This window comes from Perca flavescens, chromosome 20 (genome assembly GCF_004354835.1).
Source record: "Perca flavescens isolate YP-PL-M2 chromosome 20, PFLA_1.0, whole genome shotgun sequence".
Taxonomy (NCBI): domain Eukaryota; kingdom Metazoa; phylum Chordata; class Actinopteri; order Perciformes; family Percidae; genus Perca; species Perca flavescens.
The window spans coordinates 26,175,012-26,193,985 of record NC_041350.1 but is presented as its reverse complement, the minus strand read 5'-3'; the positions used below and the strand labels follow the sequence as shown (position 1 = coordinate 26,193,985).

Below are 18,974 nucleotides of genomic sequence, written 5' to 3'. Positions count from 1 at the left end.
CCTACTGTGTCGCTTGCCGTTGCATCTTCTTCTTCCTGACAATAACTGGTGAAATGTTGGCAACAACGTGTCACATGAATATGTTTTAGCAGCTAAGGAGTTTGGTATGAAAAAAGGAATTTTTAAGCAATCCAAAAACATCAACAGTAAATGTAAAAGTTGTTCTATTGAGTTGTGAAGATATCATTCATATAACTGAGGCTATATGTTGGTCCTGTTCTCCTTTACAGTGTCCACGTGCATTCTCATTGCCCCATATTTCTCTATATTTGACATCCAATGTCACAGAATTACTTACTTACATTCTACAGCCTACTACATTGTACTGTTCATACTTTTGGCTAAATGTGCTCCTTTCATTTTTAAAAGGAAAGGCTTCTTTCTAGATTCAAAATTTTGGCTCTAACATTCAGTAATCATATCCAAATTCAGCACATTAGAAAAAAATTCCTACAGGTGCAGCTCTTGCTTAGGCTAACTTTTCGATCACAATCAAACGTCACCTTTCATTTCAGCAGCTGACTCCCAAATGTGTATATTTAAAGGTGGAACTCCAGCAACTTAGTATTGCACTTTCATAAAGTTTGGGGAATCATAAGAGACGGATTAACAAAAAGAATGGTTCAAATGAAATCAGTGCAGCCCGAGAAACCCTGATTTTTATCCCTAAGCTCCAAAAACAGCGGCTCCTACATTTCCCATATTGCATAGCGTCTTTCATTACTCCCCACGCATCATAAAAGCTCACGTCTTTAAAACACCACACTCCTATTTCGCTTTTGTTAAAAAAACAGTAGGATGTATGTCATTTAAACGCAAAGTTACATAAACCAGTTAAAGTGACTGTTTTATCACAAAAAAACGATTTCTCCGATTCTCTAGTTTTTTATGTTGTACTTGTGTGATTTTCTTTAAAAACATATTTTAATGAGTAATGTTAGAGCAGTGTTTCTCAAATGGAGCCTGAGATCCAAAAACGGCCATTGCCAATGACTGCTCCTATGTAAGCGCTGTGTGCATATGACAACAAGGAAGTTGAGCTTGAATGCATCACAGATGGATTCTCTCTTCATCGATTGTAAGCAGTGTTGCTTCTCCCCCCACCCCCCCGCCCACTGACTCTGGATCAGGTTCCTTTTGGTTCCTTTTTGTTACTGATGAGGGAAAACTTGGCATTCCTTTTTTTCCTGATGTTGTGGTGGTCGGCCCAGCTGTGTGGACGCCCCTCACACGCTCGCACACACACACACACACACACACACACACACACACACACACGCACGGTATATAGCTGTTAGGTGGAGTTGGATGAGCTCATGCTGTGGGCTGTTTTCATGTTTCTTATAAGATGAGAATATTTCAGCCTCCTCAGCTCTGCTATGCCTCTGGGGTGTTACTGCTCTGCTCTGATTTCGGCGCTGCTCTGTGCAGCCGTTTAAAGGCCGTTATGGATTTTGGAGAGAGGGGGGTCCTCTCAGTCTAATATAGTCAGACTTTTCTTCGTCACGGCTCTGATTTATTCGTACACAGAATAAGTCATAGTGTCAGAGGTCGTCTGTGCAGATCCAGAAGGAACTCAGGAGGAGCTGAATATTCATTATGCTGGTGTTCAAAGACTGCAAAGCCTTCGATTTTTTTTTCTTCATGATCAATTCAGCCGCTTAATTTGCTCGGTGCGAGCTGCAGGCTCTTAATTTAAATGTATAATTTAAAATGCATATAGGCAGAATAATGAGTCTTCTTGTACAGGGAGGAGAAATCCGTCGCAGATTCCAGCTGCAGGGGGAGCAGTATGGAAGAAATGAAAGGGTTGGGTCACTGATATTAGCATATGTTGTGGTTTCTAACACAGGCAGGTTGTTTTAGTTGAACTAGTCCAGGTTTTAATGTCAGTTTTCATTGAAAACTTACTTTTACAGAAGAAATAGTCCCTGTTGAAACTGTTCACAGCGGAGCCTGAGGATTGTAAAGTGTACCAGGCAGCGGTGGAAGAAGTATTCAGATCCTTTACTTAAGTAAAAGTACTAATACCATACTGTAAAAAAAAAACCACTCTGTTCCAAGTGAAAGTCCTGCATTGAAAATGGTACTTCAGTAAAAGTAAATAACTGTCATCAGGAAAATGTACTTAAAGTATTAAAAGTAAAAGTCCTCAATGCAGATAAGTCCTCCCATTGTAGAAATGTCAGTCAGCTAAGTGTTTAATGGTCTAATCCAGTGTTTCTCCAATGGGGGTACGTGTACCCCTAGGGGTACTTTGGAGGACCGCAGGGGGGTACGTGAGATATTTAACAAAATGTTTAATAGTTAATGCTGTTGTCCAGAACATTGTTCCTCTTTATGTTGACTTTTTTCTTTTCCTACCAAAAACGTGACATTTGTGTCTCCTTCTTTGGACCTATTCTTGCTTGCCTTCCTTCCTTCTACTGTCCTACTTTTTTACAAGTTTCGCTTTTATTCGAAGTTATGTCACTGTTTTTTGACGTTTTTGATACTATTTTCGACCTATTCTTGCCTTCCTTTCTTCCTTCTTTGTACCATCTTTTTCCAAAGTTTTGTCCTTTTTTTATATAGTTTTTGTCTCCTTTTTCATCAGCATTTAAATGTTTTTTTTTTTCAGTTCCAAGGCTGTTGTTTAGTAAATCTATTGCTGACAGCGCTGTACTGTTCCTCTTTATATAGACCTTTTCTTCTACCAAAAATGATTAGCGCTGGTCTACTTGGCTTAAAGAAACAATTCAGAAGGGGAACATTATTGAAAAAAAGTTTGAGAACCACTGGTCTAATCATTTCAGATGGAGTTGTAGGTCCATATATTGTTGGATACTTTCATTATATTATATATATATATATTATATTGTTTTTTGAAAGATCATTTTTTTGGTCTTTTCCACCTTTAATCGACAGGATAGCTAGGTGAGAAAGGGGGGAGACATGCAAGAAATCGTCACAGGTTGGATTCGAATCCCGGACCTCTGCGTCGAGGTATAAACCTCTCGGTATACGTGTGCCTGCTTTACCCAGTGAACCAACCCGGCCACAAACTACATGTGTTTTTCTGTGCAAAAATCTTTATTTGTAAAGTAACTTGTAACTAAAGCTGTCATTGATTAAGTGGAGTAAAGAGTAGCCTACAATATTTCAACAACAAAAAGTACAGTATTACAGTATCAGTATTAGTATCAGAAAATGGAAGCACTCAAAGTATTAAGTAACTCACCCCTGTTGTACAGTAGTGTGTGTGTGACTCGGCGCTAGGACCGTGGCTCTGTCAGTGCGCAAATCCCAGCAGAGAGAGAGGCAGCGCTCCGGCAGAAGAGCACACAGAGAGAGAGAGAGAGAGAGAGAGAGAGAGAGAGAGAGAGAGAGAGAAGCAGTCTGTCTGCGCCGCGACTCAAACGCATCACCGGCGGCGAGGGAGGGAGGCTGCACTGCACCTTCTCCTCGAGGACGGACCTGAACCAGCCGGGCTCGCCTCCAGAGCCCCTCCGTATGGGCTCACCATGCGCAGGATACGGGCCAACGCCATCGCGATTCTGACCGTTGCGTGGATCCTGGGTACGTTTTATTACCTGTGGCAGGACAACAAGCCCCAGTCGTCGTCGTCGTCGCCGTCGTCGTCGGCGTCGCAGACCCGCGCCAGGGGCCATGGTCAGAAGGTGGTCCCCGGTCGGCTGGAGATCCACCGGGACGACAGGACCATCCCGCTGATAGTGAGTGAGCGCGGGGATGAGGGAGGGGGGGGGGGGGCTGGGGGAGAGAAAGGGGAGAGGAGAGGAGAGCGCGGTGCTGTCGCTGCAGGAGAGTGTGTGCTGCATGTTGATGTGTGTGTGTGTGTGTGTGTGTGTGTGTGTGTGTGTGTGTGTGTGTGTGTGTAACCTGGGGTGATGATGAGGACGGTGGTGGTGGTGGTGATGGAGGTGGTAATAATGATGCACAGCTGGGTGTCACAGCGGGAATACGTTGCGTTCACGAACACGTATGGCTTTAACACGCATCCCGTGCAGCCACGCACCGTTATATTCTAGTTGTTCTAGGCTACAAGCTGCCTGCTGCATGTTTCTCCCCGCGCCTTCCCCGAGCCCGGTAGGACCTCAAGCACACGTAAGAGGCTTTCCATAAGTCTGTGTGCGTCGTGCGCAAAACACCTCGTAGGGCTATAGCCCATAAACCACACTATGCTGAGAGCTCTCTTGAAATGCACATGATGCGAGGTGGAAGGGGGTAACAGGCTTTCAGCTCGCACGGGGCACAAGAGGAGGCATCTTTGCTCAATCGCCTGTGCACCCCTGGGTCTGTCATTAAAGGCCTTGTTTCTGTCGGCTCAGGTCTGTATCCGCCTGCTGTTGCCTGTATGCGCCGGAGGAATGAACACTAACCTCTGGTTAAACACTGTAACTGTAGGTGTGGTGGCCGTCAGGCTTGGCATGCAGCATAACTTATCCAGGTTGCAACACGGCGCGCACACACACACACACACACACACACAGTCTGAACGGTGTGTGCAATGCTGGGACTGTAGCTGGGTCCACGCCAGCTCAGATTAGGAGATGTGGTCTACTTGGCTGCGGGGGTTTCTGATGCATTAAGTGGAAAGAGATGCAAAGACCTGTAGCTTGTGCTTTTAGTCCTTTAACCAGAGATACAGTGAACTGTGTATGGTGGTGGTGCTGCAGGATGTAAGTGTTCGTCCGTTGACAGACAATTGATCAATGGTGATTTCAGTCATGTAGCCTATAGAAAGAAAGAAAAATGAACTTTTTTCGTTGTGGTTTTCCAGCTTCTAAAATGTGAAGATTTGGACAGTTGGGACTTGGGATTGGCAATGTTCACATCAGTTTGACACGTTCTTGACTAAATGATCTGGATGCTTATCTGACTGCGTTGACCCTCATGTTGTCTTCAGGTCACATTTGACCCGTTTTTTTTTTAAGTTTCTGTAGCAGAAAATTTGGATTTCTTTCAACCAAACGGACCGCGAAACGCTCTTCACAAGTCCAATTAAGGATCAGTTCTCTACTATCATTGGCTTTTGGGAGTTTTATTCAATTTCATAGCATTATTGTGATTCAATTTTGACAGTCTGGGATTATCCATCAACATCCTCCGATCTTAAATATTAGTCCAAATAATTCATACTTTCTGCTTTTTTTCAAACTCAAAAGTTAGATATAATTGCCTAGGCCATATAAGGTTTAGTGACCAGAAATTCCAAAAATAGTGGTAATAAGTTGTTGTTAGTGTACTCTGGGGGGTAGTGGGGGGAGCGCCGAAAACGTGGAACAGTGCTACAAAAACGTTGAAAACAAAACAGCAAAATAAGTGACAAAGATGTCAAAAAAAAGGGTTCATTTTCACCCAGAAGGACAACACAATGGTTAACAGAATAACCCAATGATAATAAAAAAAAAGAGTGTACCCAACTTCTCCACCTGATAGGATGAATCTGTGAGACAGCGAGATCATTTGATGTAAAAGTGAGAGTTAACTCCAGTTAAGATAAGACTTTTAGTCCAAAAACGTGACTCAGTTCTCTCCTGTTCCTGAATTGAGCTGTTTGCCCTCTGCAGCTGTTACTGCTACTGTCACTCCAAACCAAAGCACAAAAAAAACCCAACAATTTAATTAAATATGCATATCCAACTGGGAGACAGGGACTGTTGTTTAATCACAATTCACTAGGCCAATAAAATAGTCTCAGCTGTGGCCGAGTGTGTGTGCCAACATGTCCGGATGTTTCGCTCCAGCAGCAGCAGCAGATTCATGATTAAAACGACGTTCACGGGATTTAATAATTCACGGGGCAAATGCCAAACGGTGGAGCTGATGTGGCGTTCAGGCTCTCAGGCCTACCTACGCGGTCACCTTGTGTCTAAAGAAGAGGAAAGTGTGTTCTGCATCAGCGTGTGTGTGTGTGTGTGTGTGTGTGTGTGTGTGTGTGTGTGTGTGTGTGCAGGCCAACAATATGGTGATGATGTGAAGATGCATGTAAACAAATATGGAAGCACTTTGAATAACCGTTGTGTGTTTGATTGTAAGTAAAAAAAAAAAAAAAAAAAAGAAAGAAAGAGAGAGATACCTTCTCTGCTGGTGAACCACCTCTAATCAGATGGTCCTTTGAACCGTGGGCTGTGGGTTCCGGTGTTACCCAGTAGAGCTTTTTTTTTTCTTCTTCTTCTTTTGGAATGTTTGGTTTGCTCAGCGGGGTCGCTCCTCTTCGTCACCACGCTGAGATCTGGCTGGCTGGACCTGGTTCTGGTAACGGGACCTGCAGCTGGCAGGCCGCCAGCTCGCCTCGCCACTACGCAGTCCAGCGGTCCAGCCGCACACACTAGTGAGGGCCTTCACTCGGGGGAATGGCTTTCTTTCTTTCTTTCTCTCTTTCTTTCTTTCTTTCTTTAGTTCTGCCCACCCTGCCCTTACTCCCCTATAGCTTACTTTTGTCATTCGGTCCTTTCCTTCCTAACTCCTTTCGTTCTTTCTTTCTTTCTTTCTTTAGTTCTGCCCACCCTTCTGTTACTCCCCCAGCTTACTTCTGTCATTCTGTTCCTTCATTCCTTCATTCCTTCATTTTTAAATCCTTCCCTTCTTCCTTTAAGAATTGTACTATTCTCTGTTCTTTTTTGTTTGTTTGTGTACTGCTAATTTATCTATCTATCTATCTATCTATCTATCTATCTATCTATCTATCTATCTATCTATCCATCTATCCATCTATCCATCTATCCATCTATCCATCTATCCATCCCATCCATCCATCCATCCATCCATCCATCCATCTATCTGTGGCTCTTTGCTTCTTCCCTACCTTATTTTCTGTCCTTTATACTTTCTTTCCTTCTTTTTGGCCATCTACCCTTTTTATTTCCTTTTTCCTTCTGCCCATCCTCATCTTTGTTTCTTCCTATCAACCCTCTGTCCTTCAATCTCCCTTCTTCCCTTCCTTCCCTATTTTATGTCCTTTTAGCCCTCTGTCTTTCCCTGTTCCTTTTCTTTTACCCTTTTCTTTCTTTTTCTATTTTTCTATCCTTCTATATTTCCTAGTTTTCTAATCGTTTCGCCCTTAGTTTCTTTACTTCCTTCTGTCCTGTCTTTCTTGCATCTTTGCATCTCTTTTCGTCTTTCTTTCTTCCTCTTCTTTCCCTCTGCATTTCCATCCCTTTTATTCTCTACCTCCTTTCTTTTGGTCTTTATTGTCATTCTGTCCTTCCCTCTATTTCTATTTATTTTACCCTTTTCTTTCTTTTTTACCCCTCTATCCAGCCTTCTCTGTTTTCTAATTTTTGTTCTTTTTTTATCATTCTGTCTTTCTCTTCTGTCCTCCCTTATTTTTTTCTTTCTTACCTCCTTCGTCCCTTTCTTCATTATTTCCTTTTCTTTCTTTCTTTCTTTCTTTCTTTCATCAATTGCTTCTTTTCTTCCTTTTATTGGTTTGCCCCGCCCTTCTCTCTTTCTGTTTCTTTTTTTTCATTCATAGCTTACCTTACAGTATGCCCTTACCTCACTCCCCCTATTCTCCCCGTTCCTCTCTTCCCTCTTTCTCTCCCTCGTTCTTTTCCCATAAGCCCGTTCATTAGCAACATTTCATTCTCTGATGACATCATCTGTGAAATCTGTCTGCACTGGCTCCACTTTCCTGCGTCGAGTGGTCTAATTTCCCCGTCTCTTTTCCACGGTAACAGTGTGTTGTCAGTCGAACGCGATTTTTAACATGGGCAGTAATCAGCACATCTGTTGCCATGGCTCCCAAACGTCAGCTGTGGACATGTTGTAAACAGCTGATCCACATCCAGCTAATCAGCTCGTCACTTGGTAACAGTCCTGTGTGGTCAAGTTGTGTTTTCCAGGACGGACACCACTCACTGTAAAGGTTATACAACATGTTGTTATCTGTACTGTACTGTAGTTTTCAGAAGGCTACAGACTTTTTTCTGACTAACCTAGCAACAGTTTTTCCGATTCAAAACGTGACCCTATAAACACTTCACAAGAGAATTGGGTTAAATGTGCCGTTAACAACCTTGTCTGAAAGAGCATTAGCTATATTTTCCATTACAGTAATACATACAAGCCTTGAATGTATTACTGTTAATGCTTGGCGACTGCATGGTAACACATCGTCTCCTTTTGTCACGTAAGCTTTGATTCATGTCAGTTTCTAATCATTCGAATGCAATAATCTTGTAAATGTATCTTTATCTGGCACCAAGTCTTTATGTCCATTAGTTGAGAAAATAGAAACAGCTGTGGAAGAATTATTCAGATCCTTTAAAGGTCCAGTGTGTAACGTGTTTAGTTGTTCATTATCAAAATCTGTGTTGCCCGTTCACAAACTTGTCCTTTTTCATGAACATTTACCTCCATCATCAATTCCAAGTATTCCTTTTGGCTTGAAATTTTACATTTGCGTTCGCATGAACTGGGGTAGACGCTCCATATTCGTGCTCCATCTTGAAATACGTTAGCCGCCTTTCACGTTTTCGCTGTCACATGATAAACTCACAGGTGCTGCTAATGCTGCTAACGGGTATCGTAGCTTCCCGCGCCCCGGCTAGTTTGAAGAAGGAAACATGGAGGACCACAAGTATTCAAAATCCAACTTCTTTTTTTTCGCCCAGAAAAAGAAAAAGAAAAAGAATATTGAAAAGAGCAAGAGACCGGCTTTTTGAAGCGTGAAGGCTACCGTAGCTGTAATACGTACTTTGAACTGCGCGGCGCGAGAGAGTTGATTGCGACATGTGATCTCAACACTAGATGGGAGAAATTCCTACACATTGGACCTTTATCATAAGTAAAAGAAGCAATACCACAACATAAACATACACCAGAAAGTAAAAGTCCTGCATTTATTACAAAAGCAGAATGTACTTTAAAGGGTAACTACCGTTTTTTTCCACTTAGAATATTAATCTGAGCCTGTCAGCGGCAAAACGAGCATTTTTGTGATGGTAAATACAAGCTGCACAATTGCCCTATTAACTTAGATTGTAGCTTGTTTCGCCGCTGCCAACTGCAGTGATCTCGCTTAATACTGGAGACACAAAAACATAGAAAACTAGGGTCCAGGTTGAAAAAAACCAGTAGTTACCCTTTAATTACTTAATTCTAAGCTATCTTTGTTTATCCTATCACAATTAATGCATTCATGTGTGTCAAGGAGAAGTTTCATTACAACTGTAAATACTGTCGGGTAAGTTATCTTGAAGTTTAGTGGAATGAAAGTAGACCTGTGAAAGCCTCTGAATTTAAACACTTAACATCAAGTGTTAAAAGTCCCCAAACAGAGGCCACCTGACGTACAGTACACACCTGTGGCAGGGAGGTTAATGGTGCGTTCATGCCACCCGGGAATATCAGGGACCGCCCCCCCGTGATTACGTTGTTTTTTCGAATGCCAGCGTTCACATGGTCGGGATGCGTGTTCTTCTTCTTCTGTTATATTGGCGTTTGGCATAACAACTTGTTGCATGACTGCCGCCAACTGTTGGCTGTAGCCTACAGCATCAGGTGTTGTTTTTTTTTATACATAGGCCTATTTATGAATAATTTCAAACACGTTATGTCTGTGTATGTTTCCTGGCAGAGGCGTTTGTCCACAATAAACAGTTTATTGTCATTGAAATATGTTCAGTGAACCAAAGTCGACTACATCAAACGTCAGCTGTCAACAACGCGTCACCAACTGGGAAACTCTGTTCAAAATCCAGCCCCAGTTTCCCACCTCTGATTCCTGAATGAAGTGACGTGAATGAAGTGACGTGAATGGTGACGTTTTCACTGGGAAAAATGTTTTTTCCGATGTCCGTGAACGCACGTTTAACCCAACGCTACTGCATGGGGAAGGAACCGCCCCCTTCAGGTGCAATCAATCAGCCCAATCAGAGGCTATTTATCCTGCCTTCCTCCCTTTGGTAACCATGATGTTTCCGTCCTGTGAGTTGATGTCCATATGGTTTTTTCGATTGTCCTTAACGCACGCAATTTATGTCCATGTTTTGATTTATTGTTAGTTTTTGTTATCTCGTTGCAGAGAAAAAACACACACATACGCTGACCGAGGCACGCAAAGAATCTGAATATATGAATAATAATAAATAAAATGACTAAATGCTCTGCTTTAACTGCCAGCCGGCTGACTGCGTCTCATTCATGCTGATCGATTAAGTTCCTTCTCCATGTGTTTGCCTACATCAAGTTTGCCCCTTTTATTTCCATTCAGCGTTTGGATTGCAGTGAGTGAAATATTCAAAACTAACCCACCAAATTAAAATATTGTAGATGTGTTGTGCATCTTTTTTTTTTTTTTTTTTTTTTTTTTTTTTTTTTGCACACTCCTTCAAAGTTAAGTCTGACATATGTAGTATTGCTGGAAACTTTGGGATCTCCACTACAATTTATAATTAAAGTTTTGCAAGTTTGAACAAAATGTAGCTGCACAGCATGAGTTTGTATTGACTGACCCACTGGCAGGTCAGTAAGGTTAAAGAGGTTAGAATAACTCATCACACATTTTTGCAATTTAACTTGTTTGTGTTTGTCGTATGAATCCCTGTTAGCTGTTGGTTTGCTATGCAAAAAATAAAAATAAAAACTTGCTAAGGGAAGCGTCAACTTGAAACATTACAGAAACTATGGCGTAAGATAACATGTAAACCGTCTTGTGTCCTCTGTGCGACAGTCGTCTGTCATCGCAGCCTCCGAGCCACAGCAGGCAGGCCTTTATCTCCAGCCTATCGGGCACATTTGACTTGTATGTGATTTTGTCTTTTGAGTCGGCTTGAAGGAGCCAGCAGACTGTGTTCATCTTCCAGACGAGATTCATATTTAATTCAGTGGGCCAAGCCTCGGAGTGCCTTCTGTTATTTTTGTCTTATTATCCACGGAGTAACATTTTCTTTGTAGCATTTAATATTTAGTCATGATACTGGCAGATTACCAAGGGATATAAAATACACAATTTGGGAAAGAGCTTCTAATAAAACCTCTTTGCTATTTTATGTGGCTGGTGTGAGTGGCTCTGATGAACGGTGGAAAAAATGGCTTAGCTGTGTTCACTGTTCATTATAATGTGACGATGGATGAGAGTAACTAACCACATCGCAACTTTTTATTTATTTAAAATGATTTCTAGTTCATAGCTGGACTCGGTCATGTTGGTGCTCTTTTTTTTATAGATAATTTTTTTGGGCTTTTCCGCCTTTAATTTTTTGACAGGACAGTTAGGTGAGAAAGGGGAGAGAGAGAGGGCTAAGACATGCAGGAAGTTGTCACAGGTCGGATTCAAACCCTGGACCTCTGCGTCGGGGCATGAACCTCTCAGTATATGTGCGCCCGCTCTACCACTGTTCCAACCCAGCCACCATGTCGGTGCTCTTTGTTGCAGTTAGAGAAGATAAATTAGATACATACAGTATAAGCTTGTAGTCCTGCTAGTGTCTAGTCCAAGGCAATTTGGAGAATACTAATAAACAGGTTTTGATTATATGATTATGGTTTTAAAAAATAGCTTTAAATGTGCACCTTTGCTCTAAAAATAATCATAGGAAATCATAGGTATAGTCTTAATTCCACCATGCGTTTCGTGGCTGTGTATAGGTTTTTCCTCGAATGAGTGATAAAATGTTGCATAAAATGAGTGGCAGAGTGGAGACTGAGTCCTTGTGTATTGCTTTGCCTGCTATTACACCATACAGGTTAGATTTGGTGGAGCTGTATCTCATTCTTTTTTTTTTTTAAATAAAACTAGATAACATTTTTTTTAAAAAGTGATCATATTCTTTTTAACAAACTTAATATGTATATCACTTTCTCAAACAAGATTAAAAAGAGCTTTATAATGCTGCTGCTAAACCGGTTAGGGTGCAAGTGAGTAAATGTCAGCTATATTTATTTAGCACCTTTCAAAACCAAAGAGCCCCAAGGTGCTTCACAGGTGGACATAAAATACAGTATAGGCTTATTATAAAATACTAAGAATTCCAGGTAATAGCCAAACATAGAGAAATCAAATGAAACATGACAAGAACAACATACAAATATAAACATATTTTGTCTTTGAACTTCCCGTCTACCCCTGGACGTGGGAATGTGTTGGCCATCTGCTGCTTGTGATATTTTAGCAAATAGTTTTCGGATATAATGTGAGTGTGAAAGACTTGACAGAGCTGGGAGAAAATAAGAGACTTTCCTCAGCAGTGTGCTAAATATGGGACAGCTATTTACAGAGCAGCACTAATTAGATCCGTTTTTCCCACACAGCACTGGCATCAGCTGGTCATGTTACTGTTACAGTAGCCTACAGTTAAAAGATGTGTTTTAATACACGTTGGTAAATCTGATTTCAGAGCAGCAAGTAAAAGAGCATGTGGTTTAGTTATTTGTAAAAAAAAAAAAAAAAAAAAGGATAGAAAAAAAATACAGGTGTGTTTTAAAAAGCTTTGTGTTCCTATCACTTTAATAAAATGTTGCATTAGAGGTAGGCTGTTGCCTTTTATATATGTCAATGGCTGTTGCCATGCCATTGTCAAGCTAGCTCGTTAATACCTTCAAAAGTTATGTCCATATAAGGTAAAAACCTTTTATATTAGCTAGCTTAGCTACGTACCTTTTGTTATGCTTTTTACAACCTAAATCTGTGTTTTCTACCCACATGTGGGAAATTGGTCGTCGTCAGTCACCAAGGTATGATGATTACATTTACTGAAACAAAGTGTTAATTTGTGTTATTGAGCCCAAAAAGTGCGTAAAGTGCTCAGGTTAAAGTGCGAATGTAGCCTATCTACTAACTAGCTAGCTTGTGTTCTATGTTAGCTAGCTAACCTTTATATAAAATAATCCTTTTTTTGATGAATGAAAGAGTCCCTTAACTTCCTCACCACAGAAATAGACAGTAAATGTTTATCAGCTACAAGCCAGGTCCATTTAAACCTGCATTTACTGATTTTGTCACTTAAATAAATATGGTGGAACTTGTTAGCTAGCTAACTGTTAACTGTTAGCTGTTTACAGAGTTGTAATGAGTACTCAGTTCTTAAGTAAAAGTAGCAGTACCACAGTGTAGACAATACTCTTTTGCAAGTAAAAGTCATGCATAAAAGTGTTAGTATCAAAATAAAGTATCAAAAGTAAAAGTATTCATTACGCAGAATGTAATTAATGTATAAACTCTACTGGGTAGCTTATGAATTCCCCCATGGTATCAATATAATCTTATTTTAATTATGATACATCATAATTAATTTTTTTGGGTCTAATAATCTGAATCTACAGTAAGTAACTAGTTAAGTTATTGAATAAATGTAGCCGAGTAAAAAGTAGGAGTATTTGCCTCTAAGTAACTCAACATTTTATTTAAGCACAGTAGTTGAGTAAATGTACTTAGTTACTTTCCACCACTGACAATTTTAAGCATTCAACAGACACAGAGCAACATTAGCATTCATTTTGAGGTGTGTGTGTGTGTGTGTGTGTGTGTGTGTGTGTGTGTGTGTGTGTGTGTGTGTGTGTGTGCGCGCGCGCGCAGAAGGATTATTTGGTTTCATTTAGTTTCGCAATATTAACCATTTGCAACCCTTTGTTTTCACTAGATATGCCACCTTATAGGCATTCTTTACACATGTGAATGTCACTATAAAAAATTATATATATATATATATATATATATATATATTTATTGTTATTTTATAACTTTTTTCACAGTTTGTTTTTGCTTTTTCCAATGATTTAAAGTGTTACATTTTTCTTTTACACATTTTCAGCACTTATTTCTATGTCCCATATTTTCTGATATAAAACAAAAATTGAAAACGGGTCAATTTGACCCAAAGTCAACACAAGGGATACACTACCGGCTCACTTAGAAATGTCAAAAGGGTTCTCCAATGTTTTCTCAGTTAGCCTTTTAAAATGATATCAGATTAGTAAACAGAATGGACCTTTGGAACATTGGATGAATGGTTGCTGATAATGGGCAATGTAGATATTGCATTAAAGATCAGCCACTTCTTTCTACAACAGTAGAGAACCCTTTTGCAATTATGTAAGCACATAATGTAATCTGAAAACTGCTGCCCTGATTAAAAAAAAAAAAATTGCAACTGATCTCAGCTGGTATTCTGTCTGGAATGGAGTGGAATGGAAATTTCTAAGTGACCCCAAACTTTTGACCGGTAGTGTGTGTGTGTATATATATATATAGTTGCAAAACAGCAGCTCACATGTCTTTTAAGATAGTTTTGTAACATTTTATAGAGGAACAGTTATTGCCTTTGGAGGTAACACAGCGATCTCAACATTCATCTCTAGAGTACTTTCTCTGTAGCGGTGCACTGTAGACATGGTTGTGTGTGAAAACCTTGAAATGTTCACACTGCTCCCCCGGAGGGACTGAAAATGAGGTCACTCTCACCTGAATCTGGTCAGGAGCTTTTTTATAAATCCTCCAGCTACACCGACCTTTACTGTATTAAAGCAACACAACGCTTCATCCTTCATTTCATTTTCTCCCTTCTCCTTACATTGCCCCATCTGTCCATCTTGCTGTTGCTCCCGTTTGATGACAGCTACTTTCATCTCGTTTTCTGAATTCATTGGCTGTTTTTACCTCCCACTCAGCAGCGTTGAAGCTCCTTGCGGGGTAAACCCATTAATTACGGAGGATTTTAAATACGCTGTGTATTCTGATTTGATGAGTGCCCATCCCATTTTGCCCTGTTAGCGCCGACACGGCGGTGACCTGAATAAGAAAGTAGCATTTACATTTTAATCATTTAATCTCCAGACTGGCTGAAACGTGAGTGCAATAGAAGAACGTGGTTTAATTCTCGGATGAGCAGTGTTGCAGCAGGATTGCAGTGCAGCACCAGAGCAGAGGAGTTGTTGTACATGGCTTTTAGACTGTTCAGACAGTTTATTGGTTAATCAGGGCTGCTGAGGCTCAGGAGGAAGAGAGAGTTCATTAATCTCAGGGTTTGGTTTTTTTTTGATTTCCTAGCTCCTTTTGTCCACATGGTGTCCTTGAGCAAGACATTGAACCTCAACGGCCAGACCAACACCTTGGTAATAGTATGTGTGTGGGAATGCGTGTCGAATTGTAAAGGCCTTTGTTCGCTTAGGCAGGAAAGCGCTATGTAAGTCCATTTACCGTTAATCAATTAGTTGATCAACAGGAATTTAATCAACAATTTTGATAACTTATTCATCGTTTTGAGTCATTTATCAAGAAAAAAATACCAAAGATTCCAGCTTCTAAAATTGTATAGCTTCTTGTTTCTCATATAGATATAAATTGAATATCTTTGTGAAGCGTGAAAGCACCTTCTTGACCTTGACAACGATTTTGTTGTTCGTTTGTTAGCTGCAACTAACGTAGTTAAGTATTTTCATTGTGGATTATTCTACCATTGTTTAGTTTATAAAATGTCAAAGTATGGGCATTGCCCATCACAAGTTCCCAGTGTCGAAGCTGACATCTTGCCCGTCCAACCCAAAATCCAAAGATATTCAATTTACACTGATATTATAATAATAACAAAAGCAACTATCCCATTAAAGAAGATGAAAGCAGAGAATGTTTGAGATTTTTGCTGGTAAAATTACTTGAAGATGCATCAATCAATAAAGGTGCGTCTAAGCGATGTTGGGTGATGTCACTCTTTGTTGACGTTCAAAGTATTTTCAAACCCCAACCCCCACTCCCAAATCCTTCTTGTCGGTTACTGGCTTGAACGCTGGAACACTGTTTGTTATGTTTGGTGGTGCAGGTTGGCACAATTCTTTTTTTTGTTGCCGTTTGTGGAGCCTGGGCTGTCTACAAAGACCGTGTTTTTTTACAGTGTGTTCAGGGGACAGGTAGCTAGAAGATAGTGAGGAGATGTTTGCTCTATGTGATAGCCTGTTGTAGCCTAAACACGTGACATTGCTTAGAGCACCTTTTAAAATCTTTCTTCTTTAAACCCTTTTGCTCTTTGGGGAGCATAGGTCATTCATGAACTTCCTCCAACTGGTTCGGTGTTGGGCGGTCTTCTCTGCTTCCTTCCACGATGTTGTTGCTTTCTTGAGTTCTGCCTCGACAGACCTTTTCCAGCTGTTTTTTGGTCTTCCTGGCTTTCTTTTTCCTTGTGGGTTCCAGGTTAAGGCCTGTCTGGTCGTGTTGGAGGGTGGTTTTCTGAAGGTGTGCCCGATCCAGCCCCATTTCCTGCGTTTTATTTGGGTTTCAATTTGTTCTTGTTGTGTGGTTTGCCAGAGCTCTTCATTTGTAATTATGTTAGGCCAGTAAATTTCCAGGTTGTGTCGTAAGCATCCGTTAATGAATGATTGGAGCTTATTTGATGATGCTTTTGTAGTTCTCCAAGTTTCTGCCCCATATAATAAAACAGATTTAACACTGGAGTTGAAGATGCAGAGTTTTGTATTTGTGGAGATCTATTTTGCGTTCCATATTGGCCTCAGTATTAGAAAGGCTGTCCTTGCCTTCCCTATTCTTGCTTGTCTTTGTTGCACTTTTTAAAATAGTTTAAAGATTAATTTTCCCTCAAATTACTTGTTACAGCTGTAGCAGTTTGGCAAAAAAAGTAAAGAAAATTAAACTCCAAGGTCCACTTACTTGTTTTCAACCACATTGCACAGTCTTTGTACTGTAACATCAACTGGTTTGGGATTGTTAGTCAAACAAAACAAGCAATTGAAGATGTCACCTTGGGCTCTTGAAAATAAAGCTGAGGTTTTTCTTACTATTTTCTGACTTTTTATAAGATAATCAAGAGATTAATCAATGCTAAAAAGTTAATCATTACATGCAGTGCTAATAAAATATAAAGTATAATCCATTTAAATTTTTATGCCAACGTGGACGAGAGGTCCTTAAATTGGTAAAATCGTAGCGCAACAGCTCCCGTGGGAAATCATGAACATCATGTTTAAACAATATTTGTGTTTCTGCCTCTGGTAAAGGTTTAGTTGGTCAATGAAATGTATTCAATATCAACTGTGAAATTTAGAATATGAAATGCTGTCTTTTTTTTTTCAGAACATATAGATCGACAGTTAAATACAACATACCAAACATCCCTTTATGAGGATGTGGCATGCCCATTTCACAGTAATAATAGATGTGGCAGAATAAGAGTTGGGTGACAGTAAAGGAGTGGAGGGTTGACACCAAAACCAATTTGTGCTGCTGTTTGCACCTCTCTGTGTGTTGACATGTGCGACAGGGAGTGGATTGTGTGTGTGTGTGTGTGTGTGTGTGTGTGTGTGTGTGTGTATTTAAATCCCACTGCATTCTTCATTTTCAAGCTTTTATTCTTTCCTTGACTTGAGTTTTTCATAATTTATTTCTATTTTGACGTCAGTGTTTATCCCTGTTTTTCCCTGATGTGAAGATGTAAACTAGGGCTGCTCGTTTATGGAAAAAATATAATCACGATTATTTTGGTCAGTGTCTAATCACGATTATTTAAAGCGATTAAACATTAACTTTTGGAAAGATGTTATGCAATTATTGAAGAAAAAAAAACAGTGAAACAGTTCAAACACCATGAACTGTGACATTTCCCTATTAATACTTTTCTCATTCAGAACACAAGACAAAAAAAGAGTTTACTTGCAAAACGTCATGTGCTAAATAATCGTTTTTTTCTCGTTTTTGTGCTCATTAGGAACCGAAATCGCAATTGCGATTAAAATTCCAACTGATTGCACAGCCCCCTATGTAAAAACAGCTTGTTGTGTCCTGTGCAGGTGAGCCAGCCCCCGCGGGCAGAGCAGCCGGGCCAGCTGCTGGGCGCCTTCGATGAGAAGGCCTACCTGGCCGGGAAGCAGCTGAAGCCGGGGGACGACCCGTACCGAGATCACGCCTTCAACCTGCAGGAGAGCGACCGGCTGGGCAGCGAGCGCGCCATCAGAGACACCCGGCACTACAGGTGAGCAGGGTTTACGCCTCAACCCAGGTCGGCCTGCCTGCTTTGAGCCGCGCAAGTAGATCGAGGACTAATCTTGCACGATGGATTTGGAGTTGTTTGGGAAAATCTGTCTTGCACACTTAAAAGGTAGTTGACCCGAGCGTCCTGACTGCTGGGTTCCCTCTGTGCTGTATCCGTGAAGAACTGGCAATCTTTTTCTCCGCCTGGTTTCAAACAGTGGATGAAAAAAAAGATTGTGGGTCCATTTGTGAGGGATTTGGATAAAGACACAATATTTTAATGACTCTACAAGTATGTGACATTGCTGCTTGTAACTTTTTGTGTCTTTTTTTTAATGATTTTTAGCTTATTTTGAACAAAAATTAACACAACACACAGTCCAAATTACGTGTCGCTTCCTCAGCGGATTTTATTGGTATTTTTGACTTAGGTTGGCCTAGTATTTGTCAGACACTTTCTGATAATGGTTTATAATTTTGAAGTGACTATTATTGCTTGCTATACATGTAAGTGACATTTATTATATGCACTGCTACAAGGGAGTGTCATATTAGCTTGTGTTCTAATTTCAAGCATTCAGCAACCTCTTTTGCAGTGTATACGGGAAGTCCTTGTTGGTTAGGGTCAATTTGTTCCTCTTTACATAGAAAACAATTCAGCTGTTTTCCTGCTGTATCTCTGTACCTGTAGCAGAATATTTAGTGATGTCATATGGCTTTAGAAGAATCACATAGGATTGACCGACCTCCTTTGTACAGTAGCTGACAAATATTGCTAATTGTCCCTCAACCTATAATGAACTTTTATTGAATCTGTATGTATACAAGCAGAGGAGGTTGGCTGAGTGTGCATGCTCTGTTACAGTAACAGCCTGTTGTATAATATGTAATATAATACTGAGAAATAATACAACAAGAACCAATATGAGTCATAAGCAGAGCAGAATAATAAACACTATAAAACAAATCAAATATGAATATAATCTTAAATGGCATCCTGTCGTGATCAGTACATACCGGTATGCAGTCACAAATAAAGTAGTCTCACATTGCC

General features: G+C 40.4%; 1 protein-coding gene across 1 annotated transcript in view; it reads left to right on the top strand.

The window, feature by feature from the left end:
- The first annotated feature begins 3,368 nt into the window (after positions 1 to 3,368).
- Positions 3,369 to 18,974, top strand: part of galnt16 (UDP-N-acetyl-alpha-D-galactosamine:polypeptide N-acetylgalactosaminyltransferase 16) — a 57,728-nt gene continuing 42,122 nt past the window's right edge. The window contains exons 1-2 of the mRNA XM_028565749.1: positions 3,369 to 3,713; positions 17,740 to 17,921. Coding sequence (XP_028421550.1) covers positions 3,504 to 3,713; positions 17,740 to 17,921 — 392 coding nt within the window. The 5' untranslated portion in view covers positions 3,369 to 3,503. The remainder of the gene's footprint in view (positions 3,714 to 17,739; positions 17,922 to 18,974) is intronic.